At 47.2% G+C, this 16,392-nt stretch overlaps 1 protein-coding gene across 3 annotated transcripts in view; it reads left to right on the top strand.

Moving 5' to 3' along the window:
• Positions 1 to 11,204, top strand: part of LOC142489516 (septin-10-like) — an 85,531-nt gene extending 74,327 nt beyond the window's left edge. For all 3 annotated transcript variants that reach the window (XM_075590443.1, XM_075590442.1, XM_075590445.1), the window contains exons 9-11: positions 7,092 to 7,224; positions 8,126 to 8,310; positions 9,531 to 11,204. In XM_075590443.1, the coding sequence (XP_075446558.1) occupies positions 7,092 to 7,224; positions 8,126 to 8,310; positions 9,531 to 9,540 (328 nt within the window). In that variant the 3' untranslated portion in view covers positions 9,541 to 11,204. The remainder of the gene's footprint in view (positions 1 to 7,091; positions 7,225 to 8,125; positions 8,311 to 9,530) is intronic.
• Positions 11,205 to 16,392: the final 5,188 nt, after the last annotated feature.

The raw sequence follows: 16,392 nt of genomic DNA, 5'->3' as shown, positions 1-16,392 counted from the left end.
GTACGTTTAGTATTGCAGAGGCCTCATGCGATCCCCCGGCATTTAATTTAAATGCCTTGGGGGAAAATGTGGGGTCTCTGTAACCGCCCGCACCCCCCAGAAAAATCTCACGCCCCCACCCCCCAGTTCTATGGCACAATAAATTTTTTGATTGAAATCCGTGTGCACTTGTCCATCAATTACATTAGTTTTAATTTCAAACACATTAACCAAGTGTGCTTGAGATTAACTGTGTAATATTTCACCATTAGAGTAAAAGAGAAAAATTAATGTAGAACAGGGGTGCACAAACTGGGGGGGGCGAGATTTTTTAGGGGCGCGGCAGTTGCAGAGGCCCCGCGCTCTTCCCCAAGGGATTTAAATTAAATGTGGGACCGCGCAAGGCCTCTGCAACTTTACTTGCCGTGATTCAGTCGGCTACACGTCGCCGTGGTGTCAAATTACGCAGCCGGGTCACGTGACGTCACATGACCCCGCAGCGTCACTTGACGCTTCAGAGCTGGTAAGGGGGGCACGAGCAGTGGGGGAGAGCTGGCAGGGGGACGCAAGGCAAGAAGTTTGCTCACCCCTGTTAGAAGATCATGCTGGTAACACTGCAGATTAAACGCAATATATCCCAACTTCACTAAAGTGTTTAGTAACTATAACTATAATCACATTATTAGTGTCATTTATCTCCATGCTAGTATACCGGTACCCCTAAAATAATGAGACTACCATTCACCTAACGGTTAAAACGTGTATCTCTCTAATGCGTCCCCTCAGATAAGTCTATACATTTCACAGATGTACAGTATATATTTGAATGTTTATATCATATACTCTATATCCCCTTCTTCCACAACAGTAAACAGAAAACTGAACCCTGATCCACTTTCTTACGCAACATGTGGTGCCTTTCTCCTCCATTCACATTCATTCTCCAGCTAAAATCTGTTGCTTTTTCTTCTGTAACATTGTAAAGATCCACCTTTTTCTCTGTGACTACTGTATGCCAGTATCCTCTTCTTTGGGTTGTAAGCTATTTGAGGCAGGGCCTCTAACACATTGCAGGCTAATCCTTACTCTCCTAACACAATTTTAATCCTATCTGTAAATGGTACAGCTAAACCCCGTTATAGCGCCGTCCTCGGGGGCCACCCGATCCGACCGCGCTAGAACCGGGGTCGCGCTAATTTAAAAAAAAATGGCCGCCGCGCGCCTGATTGGGAGGGAGTAAGGAGGGAAGGAAGAAAGAGGTGGCCGGAAGCCCTAGACGTCCCCCAGCAACGGCCCTCCAAGTCCAGCCGCAACCTGCTCCTTATCTCCCACCACCGGCATCCATCACCCTCCACCGGCATCCACTTCCTCCCCCCCCCCCCCCCCTGAGGCCCCCACACCTACCGGCCCTCCGCGGCATAATCAGTTTTGGGCCTAGCCCACGCGGCCCTCCCGACTCCCAGCCTGCTCCTCACTCACCCCCCCTACTGGCATCCACACCACCCCCCCTCCTCCTGACACCCCCCACCTCCCGACACCCCCCCCACCTCCCGACACCCCCCCCCCTCCTCCTGACACCCCCCTCCTCCTGATGCCAGCTCCGCTCCGATCTCAGCAGCCGACACCAAAGGTAGGGAGGGGGAGTGGGAGGTGTGGTGTGCTGTGCAGTGTAGTGTGCTGTGAGTGCTGTGAGAGTGTGTTGTGAGTGCTGAGTGCTGTGTGCTGTGAGAGTGTGCTGTGAGTGCTGTGTGCTGTGAGTGTGCTGTGAGTGCTGTGAGAGTGTGTGTGCTGTGATCAGTGTGCAGTGAGAGTGTGTGCTGTGAGCAGTGTGCAGTGAGAGTGTGTGCTGGGAGCAGTGTGCAGTGAGTGTGTGCTGTGAGCAGTGTGCAGTGAGTGCTGGGAGTGTGTGCTGGGAGTGTGTGCAGTGTGCAGTGAGTGTGTGCTGTGAGCAGTGTGTTGGGAGTGTGTGCCGTGAGTGCTGGGAATGTGTGCAGTGTGCAGTGAGAGTGTGAGCTGTGTGCAGTGAGTGTGCTGTGAGCAGTGTGCAGTGAGTGCTGGGAGTGTGTGCAGTGAGTGCTGGGATTGTGTGCAGTGAGTGTGTGCTGTGAGCAGTGTGCAGTAAGAGTGTGTGCTGTGAGCAGTGTGCAGTAAGAGTGTGTGCTGTGTGCTGTGAGCAGTGTGCAGTGAGTGTGTGCTGTGAGCAGTGAGAGTGTGTGCTGTGAGCAGTGTGCTGGGAGTGTGTGCAGTGTGAGTGTGCAGTGAGAGTGTGTGCTGTGAGCAGTGTGCAGTGAGTGCTGGGAGTGTGTGCAGTGAGAGTACACACAAATGAAATACAAAATACAGTTGAAATACACACTTACTGGGAGTGAAAACTAGCCTCAAATAGGTGCAGGGCGCCTGTCACGGGAACTTGTGAGAGGCTATAATATACACCAAAATAACTGGGTTGAACTGAACATGGCTTAGATATAATAAATACAGTTTATTCCTTAAAGAAGGTGAACACACAAGATATACAAATAACAGGCAAAATATAGACACTTACTTAAGGGGTTGGACAAGAAAGCAATCAGGATACAGGATTGGCAATTTCTTCCACAATACAGGTTCAGATGTAGACATCACGAAAAGACACGAAGACAACAGAGTATAGGCTGGACACTGGTTTATATGTAATACCAATCCTATACTTTATTATTGAGTGCAGGCCATTGGAGAACAATTACCTGCACCCAATCTCTCCTTACCACCTCACCTGAGGGGCACCGTAATACCTGCCCACTGGGTGGGTAATATTCTAATCAGGGGGCTTATTTCCTCAGCCTCCCTCCCACAAGACTGGCGTCTTCCAGTCTGACTTTGCCAGGATACACTTTGTCCAAGGTGTGAAGTACAACACTTAATCAATCACCCATGTCCTGCATTCCTTTGTGTTCGCATACACAAGCAGGGTGGGGGAGTCTTTGATCAGGAGTTTATGATCGACCATTTGTCTCCCATCCTGAGCATTAACATAACATATGGGCTCTGAGTTTTTATACCAGACCCAAAATACAATTCATACTTTAATATCTTCACATATTAATATAATCCGTTCTGTTGGGCCCAGGGGGCTGAAACGGGCCAGTCCCTCATGCCGGAGGTGACTCTCCATGGTGGCCAAGTTTCAGCTCTCTGTGGCCCCCAGAACCGGAGATACACAAAAACAGTTTAAAACTCTTATTACTTTAATACAGGATTCTCCGCTCAAAAATGAATCTCTGCTTTTCACTCTTTTCCCATTGAAATCAACGGGCTCCACCGCCATAGGCTTCCAATGGAGCAACTCCGCCGTTGAAGTCAATGGGTTCCGCCGCTATAGTCTTTCAATGGGGAAACTCCGCCATTGAAGTCTATAGGGTTCTTCCGCCATAGCCCTTCAATTGAGTAACGCCGCCATTGAAGTCTATCAGGAAAATCACCAACCTTTACATTGGCCCATACTTTGTCTGGTTGTTCGGAGAGGGCTGGAAATGGCCATGCAGTCATGCCGGAGCAGTGATTACATGCGACCCAAATCCCAGCCCTCTGGTCCTCACAGAACCGGAGATATGGACTTACACATTTTCCGTTTTGGACTTAGCCGTTTTAACGCCACGCGGCTTTTCTCCCATTGGATTCAATGGCCGGCGCCGCCATAGGAAATGAATGGGCGAGCGCCGCCATTGGATTCAATGGGACCTCCGCTCCGCCATTAGTCAATGGCGCGACCTTCTTGCTGAGCTCGACCCTTTACGGAAGTCCCTCATTCTCGGACCCGGTGGTGGTCGTGTGTGGGGGATCCTAGGGGTTAGGGGCAACAAGAATTTTATTTCTGGGTGCCCTAGAACCTAAGGTTCCCACGCCAATTGTAGGTGAACTTGACCTCAGTGATAAAAGCTCTTTTCAAAGACATTGTATCCGCTCTTGCGGTCTGCGGTTTGGATGGCTACCAACCCGTTCCTGGAGGTTGGCGTCGAGGAATCCCCATTGAAGTCAATGGCCCCATTGACTTACAATGGGAAACCGTCGCTCCTCCTCTCGGACGCCACCTGCTGGTCTTCGCTGGAAACAGGCCCAAAACCGCCAGATCCGCCATTGGAATGCATGGAGCTGCAATGGCGACCAATGAGAGGCTGCAAAATGAAGCCTGAAAAGGCGGGAAAAGGGAACAAAGGGCTATAAACACTGAATTAACATTAACCCCTTCCGTCCCGCATCAACTCCCGTGTATTATTGGACCGCAGTCCAGTTAACCCCTTGCTTCCCAAGTGAGAGCAGGGGGTGGCCAAATGGGGTGTAACCCCTTTAATACCGGGCCAAACCCCCTCTCCCATGACAGCGCCTGCTTCAGGAAGGCTTACGTTGTCCGCTCCACATCACTGGACTAAGCATGGAGCAAGTAACATTGGTCCTCAGAACTTGTTCTTGGCTAGGCTTCTCCGGCACCTCAATGCCTAGTGCTTTGCTATTGCGAGCAAAACACCTTGGAAAGCCTGCCGGCGCGTCACTGGACCAAGTGCCAAGATTGCCTGTAAATCTGAGAGAGAGAGCTCTCTGATCAGGCAGTCCCTTACAAAGACCTTGGTGTCCTATGTCTAACATGGAACTGGGACTAGCGGCCAATCAGACCGTGGGAATTTCTCCCACCAACCAATGAGAACGGGGGCTCGTCTGGCTGCTGATGTCAGAGGAGGGGGCAGGAAATATGAATTAGTCAATGGGAAAAGCGCCTACGAGCAGCATCTTAACCCCAGCTAACCTATTGCCACCCGCTGGGGCAGGCTCCACCAGGTCTGGCAGTCACAAAGGGGCTCGGGTGGGGTGCCCCCTGTGCTCTGGACCTGTCACCACTCACCAAACACGTCGGGGAGAATTACTGGACCTCCGGTAACTTTGTCCCCTAAACTCCTGCAAACAAAAATATATTTCAACCCAAATATCCCACCAAAAACTTACACTCCCGAAGTTTTGTGTCTCTGGGACAAGGGGAACAGGTAAAGCCCCTAAACAGGTCATGTTTTGACTTTGCTTTGCACGGCACTTCCATAATACACCCCGTCTTCATCTACAGACGGGTACCCGCAAATTTAACACTATTTGCGGGTAACATAACAGTACTACCGGCTACTCCGGTCAGCAACACTTAATACACTTAACCCTATTTACTCCCTAATATCCACCCTTAATCTCCTGTTCCCAAAGTCCCTGTAGCTATTTCCTAACAGGGATCATAACTATACCTGGCATCCCTAGCTTACATTCCTGCAGGGGACGGTAAAATGGGAACAGAAATACCGGGAAATACATCAAGGCGCACAACTAGACGCAAGAGCTGACAGCCCTTGACATACGGTTTTTAGGGGCAGCCATCCGGGCTTTACCTTTATTAATGAAGACCCCCTACCGTCACAGTACTTCATATCTCTGTCTATGAAATGTCTGCAAACTGAATGTATAACCTTTGTTCATTTAATGCAACCATGTATTATTATTATAATTCTGGCTTTTCCTGTCTGTTCCCGTGTAAAAAAAAATTGTTTTTAATTGTGGTTGTTATCAAACTGACTGTAAACGTTTTTTGTGATGCCCCCTTAAGTGGAGGCCTGTATTTGATGTATGATGATGATGATGATGGTGTACTTCTAATCCACCGTCTCTGCTGCTGTTCTCTTAAGCCGTCTCTTTTATGTTCTGATGTGATTGGGGTCAATAGGTGGTCCAAGGGTCAATAAAGTGCACCCTATCCAACCCACGTGCACCCTATCCAACTCATCTTGGCGTCAGCGTGCCTCTGCCCTGGGATTAGAAAGATACCTCTAAATTAGACAGCACCACTGTCTACAAAAACTGTAAAAACATAATAATGACGTTAACATTTACAAGTGCCTGCTAACTGGAGCACATTATCTGACCACATCTTGTGTTTGTTTTGTGTTGACTTGGTTTCTTTGTCTATGTAAACACCCTTCTGGTATTGGCAGAGATTTTGTGGTTCAATGACTAATTACAGGGCGGTGCTGACTAGAGATGTGCAAACTGTTTGTGCGCTTAGTCGAACTTGAGAAATATCACCTACTTCGATTTGGTGAAGAAGTTCGCTTTGAGTTTGTGTCAAATTCGATTACCACTGAAAAGTCAATGAGTATTGCATGTTTGGGGACTTTCAAACTGTTATCAAACTATTTTGCCGCTTTACAAAGGCGAAATAGAGAATTTGTAACAATTTGGGACATTTCAGTAGAACTTTTTATGTCAAACGTTAGATCAACTTTTTGGGAGATTTTTTGAATTGCTGTGAAGCGAATCTCTGCAGGTTCACACATCTCTAGAGCCGACACTGAAGGTGCATGTGAACACACGGTTATTTCCTGAGTTAGCCATATCGGAAGGGAGTTTGCGCTGGACTAGGTAGGACAGAAAACCGTTGGGTCCAAACAAAGAAAAAAACTGCTTCTAACAGGAAGATCCTGTGGTCCTGTCTAAAAGGGGCACAATCTTAAATGGTCCGGCGAGTGGTCCAAAACAGTCTTTCCCAGGGGTTACACACTAGGTCAGTGTTTCCCAACTCCAGTCCTCAGGGAACCCCAACAGGTCAGGTCTTAAGGATATCCCTGCTCCAGCACAGGTGGGTCAATCAGCAGCTCAGTCATTTTGACCGAGCCACTTGTGATGGAGCAGGGATATCCTTAAGTCCTGACCTGTTGGGGTTCCCTGAGGAGTGGAGTTGGGAAACACTGCACTAGGTAAATCCATCACGGACTAATAGGGCAGAACTATCTCCTTTTACCGCTGACCCCTAGCACTGTCCATAGACACAATGTGCTCCTTTGTTGCACTCTAAAGTATAAGCTGGACTTTACTTCAGGGCATGTAACTGGTTGCCCTATTCTGAATTTACACTCAAGTTATTACTAGGAAACCTGCTATTTATAGCTCTCCTTCTAACTCCTCCCGTTAAACCTCTACAGAGGAGAAAGTTCACCCCTTTAGTACCCGCAGTGCTGCTACATCTATTTGTTCCTCCTCACACTGGTTTTAATGATGTCTGTCCTGCATAAGGTATCATGCTATGGTTTGTCGTTGTACTTCAGTCTGCAGGAGACCTACGAAGCCAAGAGACACGAGTTCTTTGAAGAGCAGCAGAGAAAGGAGGAGGAGATGAGGCAGACATTTGTACAGCGAGTGAGAGAGAAAGAAACCGTGCTTAAAGAAGCAGAGAGAGAGGTACATTTGAATATATATCGTTGTGTCCTGCCCCAAACAACAGTACATAAGCTTTTTATTGCATGTCTCTAGGGAAGGAACACGTCATCACCCTACTGTACCTGATTGTGTATTGATGGTCACACAGCGGGACACCATTTCATTGCTGCCATGCTTGTATGATTAGTCATTAAAAAGACAACAAAACAATGTGACATTTACATGGTCAGCCTTTACAAATGGTAAATTCTGATATACTTACCCTAGTATTAAGAGGGATTCCGCCCCTGGACTAGGATACTGTTATTCCAGAGACCTATAATCTGCACCGTATGTTTGGCAACATAAGTAGCAATGCTGCATTATCACCATAATTCCCGGCGTAATAATAACAAAGTTGTACTTACTATTGTTGTTTTTGGGGGTAAAAATTCAAACAAACAAGGCACCGTTTAGCACATTCTAAAAGCTTTTGAATTGTTTTGTAGGGTGAGATTCTTACCTTGCACTCATTTTTACACACTATCCTGCTTACTCACAATAGGGCAAAGTGCGTCAAATTCCTAAATCGAAGTTCTGCGCGCCTGCAGAATAACATTCTGCACACGTGTTCTTTCAGGTCAAAAGGTGAAGCCACAACCGTGCTTTTTGAAAAGATAAAAAAACCACTACATGGCAACATAGTTTATAACTACAAATATCATGGAGTCAATCTGTTAGTTTGTAAGAAAACTAAAACCATGTTGCAGTCTACTATTTTGATTTGAACTAAAACAGCCCAATCTCATTTTGAAGTCAAAATGCGATGGGTTTAGTTAACTGCTGAGTCAACCCATAACTGTGTCTGTATGACATAAGTAACGATATGATAAATGATAGCACGACCAAGGCTGCCATCTTGTGTGTGGACTATGTATTTCAGCTGCAGAACAGATTTGAACAACTGAAGAGGCTTCATCAGGATGAAAGGGGGAACCTGGAGGACAAGAGGAAAGATCTGCAAGAGGAAGTGAACGAGTTTAATAAAAGAAGAGCGGCTGCTGAGCTCCTTCAAGCACAGGGTTTCGGAAGTGTAGGGAACACCAGTTTGAAAAAGGATCGCAAAACGTAAGTGTCGTGTTTGTTACAATTAGTTATCAGGGTATTCGTGCAGAAGCCCTGAGAATGTTATACAAAATAAAATGCATTTGCAGTCAATGACGTACCAACATGGCAGTCCTTTATAGCTGCGATAATTACAGCTGCTGTTTCCCATTTGGCCTGGGCTACCCAGCAAGCACCCTGCTGTGGTTTAGATCGCCTCTTTGTGTTATTGCTGTGATCGACGATAGTAGGGATGTTCTGTATAAAAAAAAATTAACATGGCAGCATCTGTGTGGAAAGTTCTCATCATAATTACACCCCTTCGCTACAAGATGGGAATCCTGCCACCATACATATGAAAGCTAACCCAAAATGAGTAGTGCCAACACACACTTTTTTTTCTCTCTGGCTACTGTTCCCTCTGCTATCTTTATAGAGGAAACCCTCCTTGACTGCAAATATGGGGTGTCCTTGCCATTTAGCACAACATTTATGGCATGAGTTGATACTAAAACAAGAGGACACAATCCTCCCAAAAATGATATATTATGCATCAGTGGTCCAAGTGGCATGAAAAGCACGGCTGTTAATTCAGAAACGTCTACATTTCTAAAACATTTGGGCATTTCAGATATATTTATACAATATTTATGCTGTGAAGACAAGAAGGTTGAGAACCTCTACTATAAATTGTATTGCTACTCTTGGTTTCTAAATAAAGAGTTGTGGTAGTCCTTAGTAACATCCCATTTAAAGACACTGGTACTTAAACTAATGTTTTGCACTTTTATTTTAAAAAGCGCAAACTGAGCCTATTTTAAATACAGGTCCTTACCTCTGTAGTAGGTGCTGGTAGTCACCCCAGGGTTCACATTATGGCTGATTTTCAAAGCTCCCGGGCCTTGCGGGCCAATAGGAAGCCGTGACGTCACCCGGTGCGACTTCCTATTGGCCCATGTGACCGGGAGCTTTAAACGGCAGAGATACCGGCAGCCCCCTTTGGAGATAAGTATCTCTGGAAGCAGAGGGTCACCGGAGCTGAAATTGAGTTCAACTGCAGAGACCCCCTGCTTCAATCCTGTATTAAAAAAAAAGAACAAACTGCCTGATTGCTCCTTTAATGACATCAGTCATAAAAGTCAACAAGAGAGTAGGAAATCTTTCTCAACCAGCTCAGTCTCGTTGGAAATATTCACTATCCAATTCTGTTTATTTTCTCTCGTATTTCTTTATTTCTTTAACAGTTTCATGTAATGGAGAAGACGCCACTATGACGAAAACAACAAGAACTCCGCCACGAGTGTTATTTACTTTTCTCTTTCCATGTATTCTTATCAAATGAAATGTATTTCGTGCGCACAGCCGCTGTCCAAAAGACGCACGGAAGAAATGCAAAATGGTAAATGCAGTGTGCTTTGGGCCGCCCCAGTACTCTCAATGTGGGTTATTCATTTAACTGAAATAGTGCAGAGTCTGATCAAACTATCCCTGATGCCTTTCCTGTAACTCCTTAATGCCTACAGATCTTTGTGTAGCCTCGGATTTCCCAGGCCTGTGCACTATTGCCTGGTACCAAAGAGAAATACAGACAGAGCACTGCTTTCAACCCCAGAAGACATGTGGGCATATTTTCAGCTTTGTTACAATAGTAATAGTAATTCCCTGACAATTGAATTTAGGTTTATTTTCAGTTTTTCAATCTTTTTTTTCTTAAAAAGAGTGAATCTGTTACCATAACAAACAAAAGGTTAATAACAATGTTGTTGCTGATGGCACAATACTTTGGCATCAGTGAAAGCGCTCTAGGGCGTTTGGCCGCGAGCAAAACGCCGTTGGGACACATCGCCACGATGTCCGCGCCCGTCAAGCCAGGTCTGCCGCGCCCGACTGCCCGCTCGAGGCATTTAAACATGCAGTTGTCGGAGCGGCCGGCTTGTTGCGTCGAGCTGGCGTTCGGGCGTAGGAGTGGACATCACGGCGAACTGCCCTGCGACCAAATGCCCCGGCAGCACGCCGGCTGTGTTTTGGTTGTGACCAAATGTCCCCATACCGCAGTGAAAGGGTTCCACAAATAGGTCTGATTCCTTTTTAGGGGTGGAGGTAAGGGCTGGCGCATAAATGCCAACAATGCTCGCATGTATCAGGGGCGTGCATGAAACTGCTTGTACATGGACGTATTGTACACATTATTTACTGCCACGAGAGCAGACATACGACATCGTCTCCTCTGCCAGAATCGGCTGCAGAGCTTTACAAAGACTCCTGTTTCATGCAAATGAAACCAGCGTTTTTCAAGCAGACATATGTTCCCTTCTTACAAATAATTTAAAAATATTGATTGTTTCTATCAAGCATGCCAAAACTTGTATTTGGCTTTTAGCTGATTTTTGCAGTAATGTCACATCTCAAATGGTTCCTGATCTCTGTTAGGTATGTTTCATATGAGTTTATAGAAGGCCTGTTTTACAATGTTTGACATTTCTAAGATGGGGGGGTTTTTTTTTTTTATCGGCAGGCATCTATATAAACAAATATTTTTTATATGTATATTTTTAACATTAACCCTTTCTATAAAAAAAAAAGAAAAAGTAAACTTATAGAAAAAAGAACTTGTATTTTAAACACTCAGTATGTCACTTTTGCTTGAGCGACATTAAAGCAAATATGACTTTTTGTGTTTCCGGACTAACTTTTTGCTGGTGTTCCATTGGAGAACATAAGAGAGTGAATAACCCATTTTTTTTAAATTAGGTGGTAAGCTAACTGCATGGTGCCTGATGCCTTGAGTACAAGTGTGTGTGTGTGTGAAATCCTATTCCAGGCATGCCCGTTGAAAACAGTGCTGTGAAGATGAAAAAGACTTTAAAAAGTATACATTTCAGAATAAAACATTAATAAAAGAATCATTCATGTAAATACATCTGATGCATTTTGGTCACCTGACATCAGAGGGGGGTGGATGTAATGTCATGAGACTCATCTTTAAATGAAACATGAAGATGATGTTTTTCCAATGTGGAAGGTTTAGAAGGAGAGGACAGGAGGGGACACAGACACTGGGACATACAGAAAATGGAAAATAAAAGGGGGTCACTCAGTGACCAACAGATAGGAGGGGGTTAGCAATAGTGACAATGGGAAGACTGTTTCCTGGCTCAATAACCCAATTCATTTATTGCAATGTGTGGAATCCTTTTTTTTGTCCATTGAATTTTAGGAGGTCTAGCCCTAACATTTGTGCAGTGAATACAGAACTTGGAGGCCAAATGCAAAACAAATGCTTTTGGGAGGCCCAGTTTAAAAAATATTGGGTACCACTGCATTAAGGTAAGAGTTGGGGTGCAACATGTGCTTGCTCAGGAGAAGGCAGGCTGCTAACAACAAGGTTGGATATTATATCCCTGATTTAAGCAGAATAATCTAACATCAAAGTATTGCAATTTTTGCTTTCCATATCGCATTGAATAACTAGTGTTAAAAAGACATATAAAAAGAAGTTGGACTGAATTGGAAAAATGAACAAATGCTGCATTAAAGTATTGTTTTTGTGGAAGTCCAGTTGACTTCCTGGGGGGAACATTGGATTGCATAGATGCCATAGAGCACAGGTTTGAATACCACTGATCCAATTTATCAAAACACTGCAAACTTACTATCCAACTCTGCCTTGAGATTCAATGCGACATTTGATTAATTGGCTTTGCTTTCCCAGCCGGATCTGATTAGCCTATTTAAGGAAAAATCTATCAGGGGGAGAAATGTAGGAATCATCCCAAACTTTGATTTGTATCCCAAAGAGGAAAGCTACAGTATGAAAGAAAACTACCAGCTCTGTACTTTGCCTTTGTGTCTGATTTTGCAAAGTTCATTCTCATAACATTATCACAACAAACGCATGTCTGAGTTTAGGCAACCCTGTAACACAGTGCAAGTTATTATATTTTTATTTTATCCATTTGTTACACTCATATTACTGGCCTAGTGATACAATATTAAACATATATATAGCAACGGTGCCAATATTCAGAGAATTTAATCTGAGTGAGTGCCAGGAAGAACAGAGCTCATCAGGCAAGGTAGAAGACTGCATGTCAACAGCTACTAACTTGCTTTAAGGCTGCAGCTCCCATCCCACTGTAGACATATAGAGAAACCATTTTCTGAAAAGGGTTAAGATACATCTGTGTATGAATTGAGCCAGAAAGACAGCTGACTGTACCTTGCTAACCTAAGTAACTGTTCTTACCCAAATACACCTCGCACTGGAGCACAAACACTCTACACAATTGCTAAATTACACACTTAGATTGAGAAATAGAGAAAAACAGCAGCGCACAGCCAAGGGAGCCTGGTTGAAAAAGTAAAAAAAATCTTAAGTTAATAATGCAACATCATCCAAAGTAGGTATGAGCACCTCCTGCGCGTTTCGCGCCCTCACGGTGCTTTATCGATAAAGCACCGTGAGGGTCGAAACACTTAGGAGGTTCTCACACCTCCTTTGTGTGATGTTGCATTATTAAATAAAGATTTTTTTACTTTTTCAATCTGGCTCCCTTGGCTGGGCGCTGCTGTTTTTCTTTCTCTACCTGGACTTCTCAACTTGCAGCTCATCACGCCTCACAAGGACAGTAGGAGGCTCTAGGAGTGGGCAAGGATATATACCTTGGGCAATTTACAGAAGAAAGAATCAATCTAAGAGGTAATGTGAGTTATTTTGTCTTACTGATGTATGTGTATTTGTACTTCCAATGAGGCAACAGCATTGTGGGATACCTTCATTCACTGTTTCCTTCAGGAGGGCTATTATCAATCAAGACAGGGCATGTCACTTATCGCACCTCATTACCCACTCCATGCAAGAGTTCCTCTACTATCGGTCTTATTTTCAGACTTTATTATTGAATTTCTCTGTTCTAGAACTATTAGAGCACCCATTATCAACTCTCTGTACACACTTAGATTGTAAGCTCCTCGTGGCAGTGACGCATTTTCCTATTGTTTGTTTGAAGCGCTTATTCCCATTGTGTTATAATATTATGTCACGTGTATTGTAAGGCACTATATAAAAAAAGATATACATACATACATACATACTCCAATGGACAAGTAAAAAGTGACACATTGTGTGCTCATTTGCATGTCATTACCCAGAATCCCAGGCTGCAGTGAAAGCATTGTATACTAAGAGATAATGGGGAAAGGCAGGGTTCCCACAAGTGGTATTTTTATTTACTCCACTAGCAGAATTCAAAGGGTTTAATGCAAAGCTAGCTGTGCACCGGAGAGGCAGAACAATGCATGAAAAAAACAGAAACCACAAATAAGGCACTCATCTATATATATATATATATATATATATATATATATATTTCTCAAACCGTTGTATGCGTGTCTGTTTGTCCTGTGTCTCTCTGTGTCTAGGGGCAATCGCATTGGACCTTTGGTCCGTCACTCCGCCTCAGGCCAATGAGATGGCTCCCTTGGCCCGCCCGCCCCCACACACCTCTCATTGGCCTGTCCGCCCGCCCGCCCCCGCACACCTCTCATTGGCCTGAGGCGGAGTGACGGGCCAAAGGTCCAACACACACACCTCCCGCTCAGGTAAGTAACTAAACCGCCGCCTCCCCTCCCAGCGCACACCCTGCCGCCGCCTCAAACCCCTGTGCCTCGCGCTGCCTCCAACCCCTGTGCCTCCCGCCGCCTCCAACCCGTGCCTCCCGCCGCCTCCAACCCCTGTGCCTCCCACCGCCTCCAACCCCCTGTGCCTCCCGCCGCCTCCAACCCCTGTGCCTCCCGCCGCCTCCAACCCCTGTGCCTCCCGCCGCCTCCAACCCCTGTGCCTCCCGCCGCCTCCAACCCCTGTGCCTCCCGCCGCCTCCAACTCCTGTGCCTCCCGCCGCCTCCAACCCCTGTGCCTCCTGCTGCCTCCAACCCCTGTGCCTCCCCTCCCAGCGCAAAACCCCTGTGCCTCCCGCTTCCTCCAACCCCTGCGCCTCCCCTCCCAGCGCAAAACCCCTGTGCCTCCCGCTTCCTTCAACCCCTGCGCCTCCCCTCCCAGCGCAAAACCCCTGTGCCTCTCGCCTCCTCCAACCCCTGCGCCTCCCCTCCCAGCGCAAAACCCTTGTGCCTCCCGCTTCCTCCAACCCCTGCGCCTCCCCTCCCTTCCCGCATTGCCTCCAAGCTCACACCCCGGCCGCTAGTATCAGCGGGGGAGCGGCCACAACACGCTGCCTCCTGCCTCAGATCCGCGTGGGAGCGGGCGGACGGGTGAGGGAGCGGCCGACGCATGCACGCGCCCCCGTCTGCAGAGGTCCACAACAGACGGAAGGTTTCGGGGGGGGGGGGGGGGGGGACACACAGACGACCGGCAGACACTGGGGGAAGGGGGAGCAAGCGGCCACATGATACATTGTCACTTACCTAACCCTCCCCCTCTCCCCCCCTTCACCTCCCCTCCGCCCCCCCTTCACCTCCCCTCTGCCCCCCCTTCACCTCCCCTCACCACCGCCCCCTTAAACGCTGCACTCAACCTATTAAAGTCTTAAACAAACTGGTATTGGTGTTTTATTCAGAAGGTGAATAATGACCATGGCTATATTCGGACCAATGAAAAAGACCGGTCAAGATAACTACCTCTAAGGGGGATAAGAAAAAATAATAAAATTGTATTAACATATATAAGACTTGTAATGTGTACATTAGTAACAGTGTGTGAATAAAAATGCCAGTGTTGAGAACGAGAGAGAGAGAGAGGAGAGAGAGAGAGACAGACAGACAGACCCTACCCTGTCACATAGGGGGGGAGAGACACTGCAGTCACATAGGGGGGGAGAGACCCTGAAGTCACATAGGGGGGGAGAGAGAGACCCTGAAGTCACATAGGGGGGGGGGGGGGGGGAGAGAGACCCTGAAGTCACATAGGGGGGGAGAGAGAGACCCTGAAGTCACATAGGTAGAGACCCTGCAGTCACATAGGGGGAGAGACCCTGCAGTCACATAGGGAGGGGGAGAGAGAGAGACCCTGCAGTCACATAGGGAGAGAGAGATCCTGCAGTCACATAGGGAGAGAGACCCTGCAGTCACATAGGGGGGAGAGACCCTGCAGTCACATAGGGGGAGAGAGAGAGACCTGCAGTCACATAGGGGGAGAGAGAGAGAGACCTGCAGTCACATAGGGAGAGAGAGAGGGAGAGAGAGAGAGAGAGAGAGACCTGCAGTCACATAGGGAGGGAGAGAGAGAGAGAGAGAGAGACCTGCAGTCACAGGGAGGGAGAGAGAGACCTGCAGTCACATAGGGGAGAGAGAGAGAGACCCTGCAGTCACATAGGGGAGAGAGAGACCCTGCAGTCACATAGGGAGAGAGAGACCTGCAGTCACATAGGGAGATAGACCTGCAGTCACATAGGGGGGAGAGACCCTGCAGTCACATAGGGAGAGAGAGAGATCCTGCAGTCACATAGGGGGGGAGAGAGAGAGAGAGACCTGCAGTCACATAGGGAGAGAGAGAGAGAGAGACCTGCAGTCACATAGGGGGAGAGAGAGAGACCTGCAGTCACATAGAGAGAGACCTGCAGTCACATAGGGGGGGAGAGAGAGAGACCTGCAGTCACATAGGGGGGGAGAGAGAGAGACCTGCAGTCACATAGGGAGAGAGAGAGAGAGAGAGACCTGCAGTCACATAGGGAGAGAGAGAGAGAGAGACCTGCAGTCACATAGGGAGAGACCTGCAGTCACATAGAGGAGAGAGACCCTGCAGTCACATAGGGGGAGAGACCCTGCAGTCACATAGGGAGAGAGAGAGACCCTGCAGTCACATAGGGAGAGAGAGAGACCCTGCAGTCACATAGGGGGAGAGACCCTGCAGTCACATAGGGGGGAGAGACCCTGCAGTCACATAGGGAGAGAGACCCTGCAGTCACATAGGGGGGGGGGGGGAGAGAGGGAGAGAGGGGGAGAGGGAGAGGGAGAGGGAGAGGGAGAGGGAGAGGGAGAGGGAGAGGGAGAGGGAGAGGGAGAGAGAGAGAGAGAGAGAGAGAGACCCTGCAGTCACATAGGGGGAGAGAGAGAGACCCTGCAGTCACATAGGGGGAGAGACCTGCAATCACA

The sequence above is a fragment of the Ascaphus truei genome, chromosome 3, assembly GCF_040206685.1.
Source record: "Ascaphus truei isolate aAscTru1 chromosome 3, aAscTru1.hap1, whole genome shotgun sequence".
Classification (NCBI taxonomy): Eukaryota; Metazoa; Chordata; class Amphibia; order Anura; family Ascaphidae; genus Ascaphus; species Ascaphus truei.
This window is presented reverse-complemented; position numbering and strand designations above follow the sequence as displayed.